This window comes from Hylobates moloch, unplaced genomic scaffold, assembly GCF_009828535.3.
Source record: "Hylobates moloch isolate HMO894 unplaced genomic scaffold, HMol_V3 SCAFFOLD_5, whole genome shotgun sequence".
In the NCBI taxonomy this organism is placed as follows: Eukaryota; Metazoa; Chordata; class Mammalia; order Primates; family Hylobatidae; genus Hylobates; species Hylobates moloch.
Genome location: NW_026652280.1, coordinates 127,764,183 through 127,780,293, shown reverse-complemented (window position 1 = coordinate 127,780,293; position 16,111 = coordinate 127,764,183). Strand labels below are relative to the sequence as shown.

General features: G+C 39.5%; 1 protein-coding gene across 3 annotated transcripts in view; it reads right to left on the bottom strand.

The window, feature by feature from the left end:
- The window catches only part of PLPPR5 (phospholipid phosphatase related 5), a 112,197-nt gene extending 97,654 nt beyond the window's left edge, over positions 1–14,543 (bottom strand). For 2 of the 3 annotated variants that reach the window (XM_032155287.2, XM_058439552.1), the window contains exon 1: positions 14,085–14,387. In XM_032155287.2, coding sequence (XP_032011178.1) covers positions 14,085–14,321 — 237 coding nt within the window. In that variant the 5' untranslated portion in view covers positions 14,322–14,387. Of the gene's footprint in view, positions 1–14,084 lie in introns of all 3 variants that reach the window. The other variant, XM_032155290.2, reaches the window with a different exon arrangement.
- Between the last annotated feature and the right edge of the window lie 1,568 nt (positions 14,544–16,111).

Below are 16,111 nucleotides of genomic sequence, written 5' to 3'. Positions count from 1 at the left end.
CACGCCACTGTACTTCCCCCTGGGTGACAGAGTAAGGAGGCTCATCCCAAAACAAAACAAAACAAAAAACAAAAAAAGAAAAAGCAATACCGTACTATATAAATGCTTAAGTAGTGAAAATTTGAAGTTATGAATATATGTGCTATGTACTATTAAAGACATGGGAATGTGAAATAGTAACTACAGAGGCAAAATATGACAATGTTAAAGATTTTCAAAACAAAAGGATGAGTATGTGAAATATTCTCCATTTGAAGTAAGTGAGATTTATTTTGGACTGTCTTATACAGCTTGGATTAAATGAAAAATGAAATGAATATACATAAGGAGAATATTAGAAATCAGTGATGATTAGGAAATAAAGTAAAACTAAAGACTTGAGCTTTGGAAAAATAATTTGGACTTTATAACCTAGGCCTCTATGGATTGGCAGTACACCTAAATATATTTTCTCATAAAAATTATCTTTTATTCAAGTGCCCAGGAAATTATTAACAGTCTTAAAGAAACAAGAGTATCTAAAATAATTTTAATTTCTATTGATTTTTTTTTTAGATACACAAGTATTAACGCTACTTATATCTTCCATTTTAAAGGCATTATGGTAGTCAGGATGTGGTGAGCAAGAAGCAAAAATACGCAAGACAAATATTCTAGTCTATAGGAATTTATAATCTTTTGACAGCCAAAATATGTGTGTATGTAATTAACTATAATGCACAACCATGTAGTATACTACATCATATATACTGCATACAATTGGAAGCATTTTGATAATCATCTGATTCCAAGACAGTAAACCCAATTAGATGAGGTTTCCTGGAGTGTTCTCTTAAGGTTTAGAGGCCCAGCTTAATCTCAGCAGGAGAGAAAATGCCATGATCTCTCAGCAACATTTACTGTGTTCGTGAAGCAGGACAGTGTCACCATACTGTGTTTTGCCTATTTGGAAAAAAAAAAAAGATGAATCTTCTCTAAGGATGAAATAAATTGACCACAAGGTGTCTTTACACCCACCCCAAGTCTAATGCATTGAGAAAAAAAAAAAATAGCATGCAAAATAGGTACACTTTCTACTCTATTTGCAAGAGTGAAAGTACACTCAAAATACATCATTCAGTAGTGGTGACAACAGTTAAGAACATAAGACATCTTGTGTACAGTCAGATATGGGCAGCCAGAATAGTAGAAGGGACTCATGTCCATGTTATATGAAGTTAAAGATTCTCAGTTCAAGAAAAGAAGAGTCAAAGAGCTGAAAAGTAACTTCAAACACTATGAAACCACCTAAGTTGTTCCAAATAACTTCAAAAGGTTGAGTGAGGTCAGTGAGGAGATTCAGAGAGACAGACTTTATTTCACTGGAAGGCAGAACATCCCAATAGTCAGACTTGATTTTTACATAGAAACAGCTGCCTGGGGAAGCAATGAGTCAGTATCCTGTCCCAGTTGGAGTTCAAACCTTTGCTAACCAGATAGCTAATGATACAGAGGCCGAAAAACAGGACTAGACTTTCTCAAGGGCTTAAAGCTAGTAAGCAGCAGAGCAAGGGGGAACACTTACGTGCCTGCCTGTCAGGCCAATGAGTCACTGTTCATTTCATTTGTCTTGCTTTCTCTCCAGCAATCCATCCCATACCCACAGGTACCCTTTTATCTTATGCAGAGTATATAAGGTAAGGGAAAAATACAGGAGTTTATAGAAAAGATGGATTACTGTTGAGTAGAAGCATTAAGGAAAGAGTTATGAAAGAGATAGTATTGGAGCTGTCTAAATTAAAGGATGGAAAGTGTTTAAATAAATCCAAATTAAGAACAGTGAAAACAACATCAAGTACAGTAGCTCATAGAACTGCTTTCTCAAGTCACTGGTGCTTCCCAGGAAATGGTACCAGGACTGGACCAGTCCTGCTATTATGTTTGCTATTATTTTAAGAGTACTCCTAAGAACAGATTGTGTCCCTTCAAAAATAAATATGAGTTCAAAATATAAATATATAAATGTCTATGCTTTTCTTTTAAATTTATACCACCGAATAACTCTTATACCTCTAAGTAGCTGCCAAACTAATGACTGTCTCAGGTGCAATAGATATTCCATATGTTACTTATACTGTTATATTATGCTATGTGAAAATCACACTGTAAGAATTCAAAATCTGTGCATCAAAAATGGGTAGATTTTGGTTATATCCACTTGTAGCAAGTTTCTAATGTAGTGTTACTTTTTGTCTGAAAAGATTTGATGTTAGAAACAAAAAAGCATCATCATCAAGCCAAATGACGTGGGTGGTAAATGCTCTTTTTCCCTGTCTTTTGCTACCTCTTCACTATCACAGTATTTAACTATAAATACAGTATTCGGTAAAATCTTTTGGGACAACAGTATAGTCACTCAGAAAAGACTCTCATAGTAATCACATACTCTTCACCAATTAATACTGCCATAAAGAAAGATTCATTGCAGATGGCCTTAACATCTCTAGGAATTGGCAAAAAATAACAGTACTAGTGAGAAGGGCCATCCGTGTATTAAAAGCACATACGGAACCATTCTGTCGAGGTATGTCACTTCCTTTATGTGGGGTCATAGGTTAGTCGCTTAATCTTTCTGTGCCTCAGTGTCCTCATCTGTAAGCTGAAATAACAATAGGGTCTCATAATGCTGATGTAAGGGCTACATCAGCTAGTAAGGGCTAGTTAATATGTATAAAGTAGTTAAAACAATGTCTGCTACACAGTAAGTGCTCTATATATGTTAGCTACTTGTGTATTTGTGTTAGCTCATTAGTTGCATAGCCTTGGACAAGTCATTTAGTCTCTCTAGGCATTGATTCGAAAATTATGAGATAAAACTATATAATCTCTAAGCCCTTCTTCATGACTAAAAAGTTCCAGTTATGAAGAAGCATGTTCTCTTTCACATTGGATTCACGAATCTTTTCCAAAAATGGGATGACAGAAAGAGCCTGATGGTGTGGCTTGAAAAAAGTGTCTACTGGATTCTCATATCTGTATTCTAGATTTAGCCCAGGAAAAATAAAAAGGGAACCCTAAGTAATCATGTGATAAGGAGCCAGAGAGAAGAGGAAATAAAGATCTCTTTGTGAAAGACCAAAAAGATTATCACATAGTTTTGACTAAGTCTCTTCATTCATTTTAGTGACTGAGCAAACCCAATACTGTGAAGGCACATATGAAGGAAGAGGACATTGTCACCAACCCAAAAATACTGTCTAGTATTTTTTTAATTGGAAATTTTAGGAGTTCATTTTAAATTACAAGATGAATCCCCAGGTGCATTATCTCTATCCAGGACTGCTCAATTTTGGTGTGTGTGAGAACATAGCGTTCTGCTTTGATGAGATCTCTGGAAATACAGGACGTTTCTGAGTGTAAAAAAGTGCTTCTGTGAACCCCAGTGTGAGAAAACGCTAAATATGAAATGGATATTAGAAAGTACAGTTTCTGCTGGTACTATCAAAAGCACCCTTTAAAAAAGGGATCACTGCACTAGAACACAATTTACTCAGCACAGAGGTTCTGGTTATATCAACACAAATTCAATTTTCATTAGACAGGAAACGCCACATGTTATTTTAGTGTTATGCAGATATGTCAGGGGTACATTTGTACATAATTGCTCTATAATTTCATAAGTATTTTATTTCTAGATATTTCTTTGAAAGATTTGAAGAAGGAGTGGTGGGGGTTGGGCTTTATCCTAGTTTTAGGATTTGGAACAAGTCACTTAACCTCTTTAAGCCTTAATCTCAAGGTATGGTGCACATAGAAGGTGCTCACCAAATATTTGTCCAGAGAAAGGAAGGATGAGAGAGGGAGTGAGAAAGGAAAGAAGGGGGAAATGAAGGGAAAGAAGGAAAAAAATGGAAGGAGGGAGGGGAGAGGGGAGAAAGAATGGAAGTAAAGAAAGTTCCCTCCTTTATTCTCCTCATTTTGTACTTCCATTCTTTCCACACTGTTTCAATTCCAAGTGTTTTAGATATTTCCATACCATGCCAAACATAAAACAGGTCATCAACAAATTAATGAAAACTTGAAAAATTCAATGGACTAGCAAATGTAATTGTGGCAATATGGCAAATAAAATTCAATCACTTCCACAATTATTAAGTTATCCATTAGCTAACAAATTTTGTATGTCTATTCTAGAAATAATGAGGACAAAGAAGACTTAGTTCCTAAGTCATGAAGTCTGTAATTTACTTTAAAACACTTCACCATAATCTGTCTGATATGTATGTACCAGTTTGTTTATATTCTGATTTAAGGAGTAGTCAGCTAAAATGCTATCAAAGTGCCAAGTCCTACATAGTCACCAGCATTTTATCAGAATGTCACACTCCAAAGTCTTTTTGCTATCTGCATGTTAATTACCAATGATTTAATTAGCTTTGTGGATGTAAAAAAGGATTTTTCATTGATGAAAGTAATGACTGAATTTGCATGATGAATGCTAAAGATGAACTCACTGGTAAAATCAAAGATTTTCAAAAGAAGATATACTTGCAGCCAACAAGAACATGAAAAAAAGCTCAACATCACTAATCATTAGAGAAACCCAAATGAAAACCACAATGAGATACCATCTCACATCAGTCAGAATGGCTATTATTAAAAAGTCAAAAAATAACAGATGCTGGCAAGGTTGCAGAAAAAAGGGAATGCTTATATTCTGCTACTTAGAATGTAAATTAGTTTAACCATTGTGGAAAGCATTTTGGTTTCTCCAAGAACTTAAAACAGAATTGTCATTTGACCCAGCAATCCCATTGTTGGATATATACCCAAAAGAATATAAATCACTCTATCATAAAGACATATGCACATGTATGTTCATCGCAGCACTATTCACAATAGCAAAGAAATGGAATCCAATTAAATATTGAGTATATATGGACACAAAGAAGGAAACAATAGACACTGGGGCCTCCTTAAAGGTGGAGGGTGAGAGGAGGGTCACGATCAAAAAACTGCCTATGGGATACTATGCTTACTACCTGGGTGATGAAATAATCTGTACATCAAACCACTGGGACATGCAATTTACTTATAACAAACCTGCATATGTACCTCCTGAACCTAGAATAAAAGTTTAAAAAGAGACTTTCAAGCTATGTGGGTTAACTAAAATAGTTTGGAGATACTTCCTACTCTTGAATGAATAGGGTACAGGACTCTAGTAAGGCCTGCACCCTCTCCCTCAATGGCTTATTCTTAATGAATTTAGAGTCCAGCCCTTGGTTTAAAAGGGTTTCTGCTTGGAGCATGTCAACTTGGGGGCCCAGAATCCCACTGTGGCTGTGCCCACACTTTCATACAGGATTTCATGAACTAAAAACTTCTCAAGGACAGAGAGCTGGGAATTCATTGAACTTAGAGAACTTAGAGAACGGAAGAATATGTAAACTGTTGCTTAATAAATTGTTATTAAATAACTATGCACAGCAGAATTCGTTCTGACACTTGAATTTAATTCATTATAACATCATCACCACGAACTTCAGTTGGTGCCTGGATACCTTATCTAGTAAAAATAACCTAAAAGCTGGGCATGACCAAATTGGCTTGAATCAGATAACACCACATGACTTTGAGATGCTCAAGTCTAGTTATGGAAATGTAAATAAAATACAATATAAAGTATAATATAAAGTTATTTGAGTTTCACAACTTGTATAAACGATGAAAGATCATAGAAGAGAATGCAGTTATTCAACTGAGAGAGTCCAAGAGACTTACATAAAGGCATTGGTGCTAGCTTGGAAGAATATATCAGAATATTCCAGGAAGTTGTTTTTTGGTTTTGTGGGGGTGGGGGAAGCATAATAGAGGTGAGAAGAAAGGAACATAAAAATGAATTCATACAAGAAATTACAAATATATTATACACACACACACACTACCCCCACCCACACATACATACACATGCTTAACTCATACATGTTGTATCAGTGAGAAAAGCCCACAATAAATTATCTATAGAGTTTTAAATGTACCTGGCGTAGAGAATAAAACTCTAGAATCCTGTTTTTGCCACCAAAAAAAAAAATGGTGATTTTACTGACAGTGATTCTCAAACTACATCTGTCATAATAAGACTAAAAAAGTAACCAGCCTGCTGAGTGAAAACTGGCATTCTCATAAAAAGTTTAAATAGTACTGAATATAGAACTCCACTTCACATATGTTAAAATATCTTTTATAATAATGATACTCCTTATGATTTTCCAAAGTCTGTTATAAGGGTGCTGCTAACTATAGGTTAAGATCCTAACTCTGACCTCAGAACTTACCTTCTCAACCTGTATAAATGGGAATGATGAGCTGAGAAAATTTAGTTCTACTGGCTATTCCACTGGTCTTAGGAATCAATAGAGTTTTATCTTTAAACACAGATTTTTTTCCTCTTTTTATGTTTGGCTGTAACTAAACATATATTAACAAGCATGTGGATACTGTAAAGAACATATTGATGTATACTCAATATGTTTTAACTCTCCCTTGCCTGCTAGAAATGCCACCATTTATGCTATAAATCAAATCAGTAGGCAACTGCAGCCAACAGAGCATGGGACCCGAAGTAATAGGTTCAGATCTTAGATATGTCATTTACCAACTGGAGCAAATTGCTAAAGCTCTCCGGATATGTTCCTATATATGATATCTGAAAAGATTAAAGAGTAAATGGTTTACCTCATTCATTCAACAAAAATGATTAAGTACACATGTCATTTGCTCTGCATTATCAATAAAAATTATTAGCATTTATGTTAAACAACTAGCTATCACTTACTGAGCACTTAGTGCACGTAAATATTTAACTCTTATCAGGTAACAGGTTAAGTATTATCTCAATTTTACAGATTAAAAAAACTGAGGCTTGCATATGTAATTTTAAGTATTTTTGTCTGAACTTCCGAAGGGCAGAGATATGCCTTACTTACTTTAGAAGCCCAGGCAATAGCACTATACCTATTACATAGTAGATACATTGTCAACTTTCAGAACTTTTGCAAATGATGAGTTGTGGCACAGTACCGGTTTAAAAATTAATATGATACACGACATACTTAATACATGGTATCAGCTATGCTCCCTAGAAACGTTATTTCAAATTACAAAATGAACGAGATGATTCTTTCTAATCATGTTGACAATACTCAGAGCTTATTGAAATATTTTGAAAACGGCCTTGGGTATTGCATTAATAATTAGTTAGGAGACCATTTTACATTTTTTTTTATCTTTGCTATTCTTTCTACAGGAAAATCAGGAAAAAAAAGATATAAAAATCTTACTCATTTTTTCCACACCACAGACTAAGGCTGGCAAAGTAGTGCTGCAAGCAGTGCTAACCATCTCTAGTGACCAAGTAGCTACATAACCCATGTAACCTGCTCACATTATATTTTCCTTATATATATGAAGTGATTTATTGTCCCCACAGTGTTTTCTCAACCATTTCATTCTCACAACAGCACTGAAAATAGGAAGAAATAAGTCAATATTTTTCAGATAAGGAACTGGCAAGAGAAGCCACATGGATAATGAGCAATGCAAGACAGAGGGAGAGACAGAAACAGGAAAGAGAGAGAAGGGTGGGAGAGGTGAAGGGAGAAAAAAACACTAACTGGTGTTATGGGTCTTTGCTTTTCCCTCAGCATCACCATCTCCTTAGCATACGCAAAGGAGAGACAATAAGTGGAAAAAGAGACAAAGAAGAATGGAGAGAGAAAGGGAAAAAGAAAGGGAGGGAAACAGGAAAGAAGGGAGAAAATAAATGAGTATGAGTGAAAGTATCTAAGTGAAGCAAAATCCTAAGAGACACAAGAAGGAGTCTAAACAGATCCACATATCCCCAAAGAGTAGTTCTTAACTTTTAGGGGATTTTGGATATATCCGACAGTCTATTAAAAGCACAGAGGCTCTTACTAAAGAAACTGCATATATACATACATACGTGCAATATTTTACACACAATTTCCTTGCAATCACTGCACCCCCAAATCTAGTGCCAGGTCTCATTTTAAGAAACATGCCTTAGAAACAGAAGTACCTCCACCTCTCCATATATCACGGTTTGCAGATCTAGAACCAGAGGGTGGTTCCACATAAATGTGGTGCTTGTAGCACTGTAGTAGTGTGTGCTACTGAGATGAGACGCATGCCTTTAAATCAAAACAATAGAAATATCTTTGAATCCCTTCTGCTGCCACCTACTCCTCTACAACATTTCCAAGCTTAATAGCAAACAAACGATTTCCTACACCACCCATTGAAATTATCATCTACAACAGAACACGAAGTTTTCCATCAAAGCAGGAAAATTGAAATCGAGGATAAAAGGTTTGAGAAAATTTTGACTCCTGGTATTGAATTACTATGAGTAAAATCTTTAAAGACTAATTAACATGTTAGGATAAAAGTATATAACAAAAAATGAAATGCACAGCCTTTGGTGATTCTGCCATTGCCATCACGGGACTCCAGATTGGTCATCTAATCTCTTCCAAATCTCTTTCATAAATTTGTTGTGAAATTGATTACATTAATGAATTTAAATAATTAGAGTCTGACATACAGTAATCTCACTAAACTTCCATTTCTCATTTATAAAATAAATATATTTAATGTTGGTCCCCAATATGTTTAAGGAAAGTACTATCCTGGGGAGTATTAAATGGAGCAATGTGTTAAATGCACCTAACACACTGGCTGGTGTGTAAGAAATGCATGACCAATTTTAGCTAATGTTAGCCCACTTGGACAAACAGAGGAGTCACCAAAGATAGGAATCATTAATTTCATTCTAAGAACTGAATTCTGCTTAAGTTTTGCTTTTCTTCCTATTCAGACTCCCAATTTGAGAAGGTCAGTAGACTAAACTAGGTGGTTTCTATCCACATTTAATTTCTTACCAGCCTTGGAATACTTACTTACACATGTTAACCCATTTCATACTCAGTAATCCTGTGAGGCCAGTACTCATATTTACCTCAATTTTACAATAGAGAAAACAGAGGTACAGAGAGGCTAACTGGCTCAAATTCTCACAGCTGGAAAGTAGCACATCTGGCCTTCAAACCAAGAAGGTTCCAGAGTCTGTGATCTTAACCTGTACATGTACTGAGTCTCCAAGAGGTGGGTGTTTTTATGTCCAGTTTATGAATGAGAACATTTTGACTGAGGTCACATGGCTAGTAAGTGGGAGAAACCAGGATAAGAATCCAGATACATCTGAAACCCATGTCTGTGCTTTTTCTCCTACACCACACCACAGGAATGTTCCAGGAATGGGGATGGGCAGTGATGCCCAAGGCAGGGTTTGGGGGAAAAGAGGTCTATGGGAAAGCTTTAGGCACGTTGATCCAATGGGGAGCTCTAGGTATGAGATGACTTTCTATCATCTATCTTCACCACATACAATGACGCCAGCACCCTTGGGATAGCAGCAGTAGCTACATTTCTCAAATCTGAGTTTCCAGGTCCAGAGGGAGCTTCCTGGAGTGGCAGATATAAATAATCTGAGATGTAGCTTAACATTCAAACCTGCCGTGCTCAGTGTCAGGGGCTGCCTTGGTTGGTGCTGGTTTTCTTTATGTTTATTCTAGCTTTGTGAAGATGGTGATCTAGCTTCATCTCCTTTAAATCATCTATGTTGCTCAGAGATCTGAGGAACAATAGCTGCTAGTGGCCACTGTATCCAAATTTGGGGAGCAGAAACTACTGTCATCACCAGTTCTTTTCATCAATGAACACCAAGGATCACTAACTAAACCTCTAACTGTACATGCAATGTCCAGTGCTCTGGCAAATGCCATACAGAACAAACTGAACGATACCTATTTTCAAAGAGTTTATAAACCATATCATCTGTGTAAATAAGCCCAAATTACAGGTGTTTTCTGAAAATGCAATTGAAATAATATTAGACAATGCAAAATAAACTTGGAGATGAGAGTTTGAAATTATGTATTTTGGTAACATTAGAGTCCTATACACTACTACCTAAAAAAAAATGTCCTAAAACACCACCAATCAAACTTTATCTCTGCTAAATTCCTACAAAATTGAGAGAATCTCTCAGCCTGGCATGGCATTTCAGGTCTTATCAATGTGACCCCAGCCTTCACCTTCAGATGTATACACCATTTTCCCCACACACCACTCTTAGAAACAAACAAACCAACTGCTGTTTCAAGAGTACAGTCTCCATCTGCGGCCTCCACAGGGTTGTTCATGGAGCTGTTCACGGAGTGATGTCCTAACTCAAATTCCATTTCAGCCCCTTTCAAGACACATCTTAAATACCATCATCTTCTCCATGAAGCCTTTCCTCATGTCTCCAAACAAAAGTGATCTATCTCATCCTCTTCTGAACCACTAGAGGTCTTTGTGGTATATACAGATGCATGTATATGCATATATACATACATATGTATAACTTCTGTCATAATTACTTATATTATGATCTGTGGTATGTTTATCTAATTTCACAAATTAGACTAAATGCCTTAGAATCAGTTACAATGGTTTACTTCTGAAGTTGCCTTTATAACCTCTACTCAGCCAGATATAATGCTTAGAACACAGGAATTCAATAAATTTTACTGAACTATTATTTTCTTAATAACAATAATGTTAATGATGTAGTGAACTCTTATGGAGTATCAACTATGGGCCAAAGATGACATTTACATATTATAACTAATTTGATATTCAAAACCATGTCACTAAGGGAATTGAGGCTTAAGGAGCTTAAATACATTGTTCAAGGTTACACAGCAAGTAGAGTTCTCAACTCTTTTTTTTTTTTTTTTTGAGACAGAGTCTTGCACTGTCACCCAGGCTGGAGTGCAGTGGCGTGATCTCGGCTCACTGCAAGCTCCGCCTTCTGGGTTCATGCCATTCTCCTGCCTCAGCCTCCCGAGTAGCTGGGACTACAGGCGCCCACCACCACACCCAGCTAATTTTTTGTACTTTTTATTAGAGATGGGGTTTCACCATATTAGCCAGGATGGTCTCGATCTCCTGACCTCGTGATCCAACCGCCTCAGCCTCCCAAAGAGCGAGATTATAGGCGTGAGCCACCGCAACCGGCCTCCAACTCTTAACAATGCAGCAGAGTGTACTTTGGATTTAAATCCAAATGTACTAGACTCGAAACCTGGGCCCTAGTCAGCATTATATAAAAGTGATAAAATTCAAAATATAAATTGTTTTTAATTTTTACATAAATGAATTTAGCAAGTATGAAACAAATCTGTAGATTGTGGTAGTGAGGAGAACAACTTTTCAAAATTACCCTTAAGAACTAGAAATGAGTTTGAAAGTTAAAGATATATATATATATATATATGAACCTTTATTACTACAGGACAAAAAATGTAAAAGAGACTTTTTGAGGCATTTATTTAGAAGAACGATTCATGAGCAAATTGAATTTTCATCCTGTAATAGAAAAACCACACTTGAGAGTATGATCGAGTAAGGGGAGAATTCTGGGTGCAACATTCTTAGCCTTGGTCCTTGGAGAAGATACTTAATCTTTCTAAGCTGTCATGTTCCCAAATGTTAGATAAGAATAATAATTATTGCTTTCAGAGCTAATGCAAATATCAGAAGGATATAAGGTATGTAGAAAGTTTATTAGAGTATACAGAAGAAAGTAATAACAAATGATGGGTACTGTTAATATTATTATTATTATTATTTTGATGCCCAAGTGAGCATGCTAACCCAGTGTTCTTGAGAGGAGTGGAGAGGCAGAGCTGCCCCTACTGCTCCCAGCTCCTCACACGGTGACAGAGTGCACTATTCCTAGAAGCAGAAGGGAAAACAAATGCCAGCAGCACAGCTATCCTCCAAAACCTACCACTTCCTTCTCTTCTAAATTGATTCCCAAACCCATTCTCTTGTACCTAAAAGAACTAAAGCCAAAACATAGAAATCAAGTTGGATTCTGACTTCAGAAAAATCTATCCACTTATATTCTCAATGCCTGCCTGACCAGCCAGCTTCCACCTTCTTTCAGAGAACAAGCTCTTTGGAAGCAGTGGAAGTCACATGGCATTCAGGCATCAGTCCTATAGGCATACAAATGCCATACCCACCTTTTTTTGTTTGTTTTCAGATACTCCTTATTATCTGAACCACACTTTCTTCAAATACTAATTGGAGATAATATCTCCTGAAAGAGCTGCTCTGAGAAATATACGTGACTATGACTATTCAGTACCCAAAATAGAGTAGGCACTAAATAGTGACTAATTCATTCTTTTTCTCCGTCCTACATTCCCCCTAAGTGCAGAATCATCCAAATCTTTGGGCGAGTGTGTTCTTGTCTCTAACTAGCACCTGCCACCATGATTGGATGGTTAGGACTGAAAAGTGCTATCTTATTTAAATAAGACATAGAATGGTAATTAAAGGATGAGTTACAGACATTATTGATTACAGCTATGACCAAACCAATGAGCTGAAAGTGACAGGCTCTTTCCTTTTTCTTTAAAACAATCCTTGAAAAATATCTGAGCTATTTAGTCTCCTGGAAAAAATGTACATGGGAAACCCCGATCTCCAGAAAGCAAAAAGGGCCCCAAAAAATCGACCAATTTTTTTTCTCTGCTTGTCAAATGGAGAAAAGAGAACACAAACATGAAGGCTGGATTTGGGGCTTCTAACAAATTTTAAAAACTTATTTTACATATATATATGTAAAACATTATCTGGGGCAAGGTCTAAAACATTTCAAACCATTATGATAGAGGCAATTTGAAGTCAACTATCACAGGACATGTGATAAAGTTACTTTAAGGTTATCAAGAAATTCCTCGATTTGTTCATTGAATTCTATTTTGTGTGTTAGGAACTTTTCATTATTTTACAAATTAGTAAGTCATTGCTCCTAAAATTAAAAAAAAAGATGAATATCCAAACCTAATGGAGTCAACAAACATTCTTAACATTCAATTTACACATTTAGCTATTGAAAATAAAACTTCATTTTTCCTTTCCCCTTCATTTTCTTATTTCCTGTTTGTTATCTGTTGAGGGAGAGAGAGAGCGCGCATCACAAGAAGGGAACCTCCAATACTTTGTCAATATTAAAGGAACCATAAAATATCAGGTTTTCTAAAGAAACACCAACAATTCTCCTAAGAATAAATATGCAGCATATTCACATATGTAAATTACTATAATAAAATTATTATTATGTGTAACTCATCCCAATAATTTCATATGTATATATGTGACGTGTATATATATATATATATATATATGCGTGTATCTGTATAGTCATTCTTTCTCTCACACACACATAGACTCAATAAATCCAAAAGGCATGCTCTGTGAGGTCCTAAGAGAAAAGGACTTAAACTGCCCAGGGAGCGGAGCAGCCTTTAAATAAATCTGAAGTGCTCTTGCAATTGAGGTACAGCTCCTGCTTTTCAGCAAAGCACTGGTGCTGAGGCCTCTTCATTTAGAAATTCTCAAATTCTTTTTTCAGATATTTGTTCCCTGGTCAGCTTATTCCCATTGGCACTTTCATCTGAAAACGAGGGAGGTGGTGAAATAGAAATACGTGCCCCGACTCGGGAAGCGGGAGTCCCTTCCACACCCCAGCAATTGATCCCCTCTCTCCTCGCCGGCCCGCGCGCCGCTGCTCTTCTTCCAGGCGCAATCGAAGAGGAGGCAGTGAGCGAGTCAAGGCCACAGAGTGGATGCAATCAAGGTTCACCCCCAAAGCTCACCTCTTTTGCAACCCGGATCCCCACTCCTCACCACCTACGGCCCCTCTTCCCTTCCATCCCCGCCCCGTCACCCAACGCTGAAGCCACCGCGGGGCGTGCGGGGGTAGCGTGTGGGAAGAGCTGGGGGCTTCTTTCGCACCCACCCCTCACGCGCCCTAGAATGTCCTCTGGGGAAGGGGCTGCCCATAACTTGGAGGAACTTAGAAGGCAAAACCTACTGTGCCCAACCCTCCGAGGGGCCTCAACCCCGAAGGCGAGGGGCGAGATCAGGGAGTCGGCGGCGAGGGCGAGCGCCCCCGGGCTTACCACGAGCACTGGGACCCCGGCGGCCAGCGAGTAGAGGAGCACGGGGGGCACGGCGCTGCTGTCCTCCGGGCCCGGGTAGGGCTTGCGGTAGGCGCTGTCGTGGCAGAAGAAGCCCTGCACGTTCACGGTGAACGTGTCCGTATACTCGAAGTAGTACGCCAGCATCACCGTCCCTGCCATGATCACCATCTGGAAATAGAGCATGCTGCTGGTGAGCGCCGCGGGCAGCAGGGGCATGCACGCCTCCCGGGCCGGGCCGAGCCGAGCCGAGCGGGCGGCCGACGCGGCGGGCCCCCTCCCCGGTCCGCCGAGGCAGCCACCGGGGGCGCGGCGGCGGGGGCGGCGGGAGGACGAGGCGCGGGAGGCGGGATGGAGCTGCTGGAGGAAGAGGCGGAGGCAGGTCCGGGCTTCGAGGCGCCGGCAGGCTGCAGAGGAGGCGGCTACCCCCGGACGAGCCCCCTCTCCCCTGCCCGCCCCCTGCCCGCCGCAAGCGCCGCCCGCCCCGGCGCGGGGTCGCGAGGGAGGGCGGGGAGTCCCGGGCGACGGGCAGCGGCCGCTGCGCCCCTGCACGAGACCATTCGAGAAGCAGCGGCGCTGGGTCAAGCCCCTAGGCTAGCCCGGAGGAGGCGCTGCGTGGGCGGACAGGGCGGCAGCAGGCGGGACAGCGGCACCTGTACCCCTCAGAGGGCGGACGCTGTGGGGCTGGAGAAGCTCCTCGCGGGGGTAAAATCAAAAAGGGGGGAGGGGAGGCAGTAGAGATGGAGCTTCCAGAAACTCTTCCTAGGCACCAGCTGAGAGGTTTAAGAAATCCGCACAACGCCTGGGAAAATGGTGCGTGGACGCGTCTTCGGAGCGCAAAGCCCACCAAGGCGCAAAGTGCCCATGCGGCGCCTAGAGTTTCAACCGGTGCGTCCAGCCTGCATCCCTCGAATTCCTTGACCCAGCCCGGGGCTGGAGCCTGGCGGTGGTTTCTAGGCGCTGTTAGAAAAATCTCAGCGAGGTTTCTTTGCCTCCTCTGCAGCCTCCTAGGGCTTTGTGTATATATATATATATGTATATATAAATAATAATAGAAATCATAGCCCAGTAGCTCCCGAAGCATCATCTCTTGTACAGCGGCCCCTTCCTGGATCCATGCATTCTCTTTCTCATCTTTTCAGTCTGTCTTTATTAGCTGCTTGTGAGAGGAGGCATTGCAGATTCCAGGCACTAAGCGGTCCCAGCCACCAGGGTAGGAAAAAGGACTATTTGCCTCATCTCGTCATTTATTCCCTGAATTCCAGGGAACTGCAGGGACTCCTCGGGGGTCGGGATAAAGGAGAAGGAGACCAATGCTGGCTCACAGCACATGCATACAAAAATTCATACGTCCATGGCTATCCACGCCTATGCGTGAGTATGTAACTAACTGTGGAACTGCATATATGCAAGGAGCCCGTTCTGTCATGCCATATGGGTCCCTGCTGCAAGCTTGGTCAGCAGACTCTCAAGGGGTCTTTCTTTGAGCCTCAGGCTGACACTCCTCTACTCCAGTGAGCAGGTGAGGAAGCATGAATACAAGCAAGAGGAGGAAAATATTGTTAGAACCCTGCCCTGCTCATTAAAACCTGGAATCACCTTAGCAGGGTGCTAGAATGTTGGTTCATTGTCATAGGCTGTAGCTTGATGAATTTTAGAGGTGGGCCTTTATCATCAGGAAAAACAAAACAAAACACTGTTGGCTTAAAAATCTGTTGAAATTTGGCCAGTGATTGGTAGTTTGGGGATGGGATAGTAATAGCAGCGTGAGTTTCTTTAATGTAGTATTATACATACCTCACCCTCCGCATTGTTATAAACATAATTCCATAACTAATTACTTAGATCTACAGGATAAACAACACTAAGCAATGTGTATAACAAGCAATTTTGGGCAGTGGGAGTAAGCTGTTCCAAAATGGACATGAGCAGCTTATATTATGAAAATATAACTACTACAAAGATACATGTTTTAAGGCTTCATTAAGAAAATCATTCTAAGACTGTAA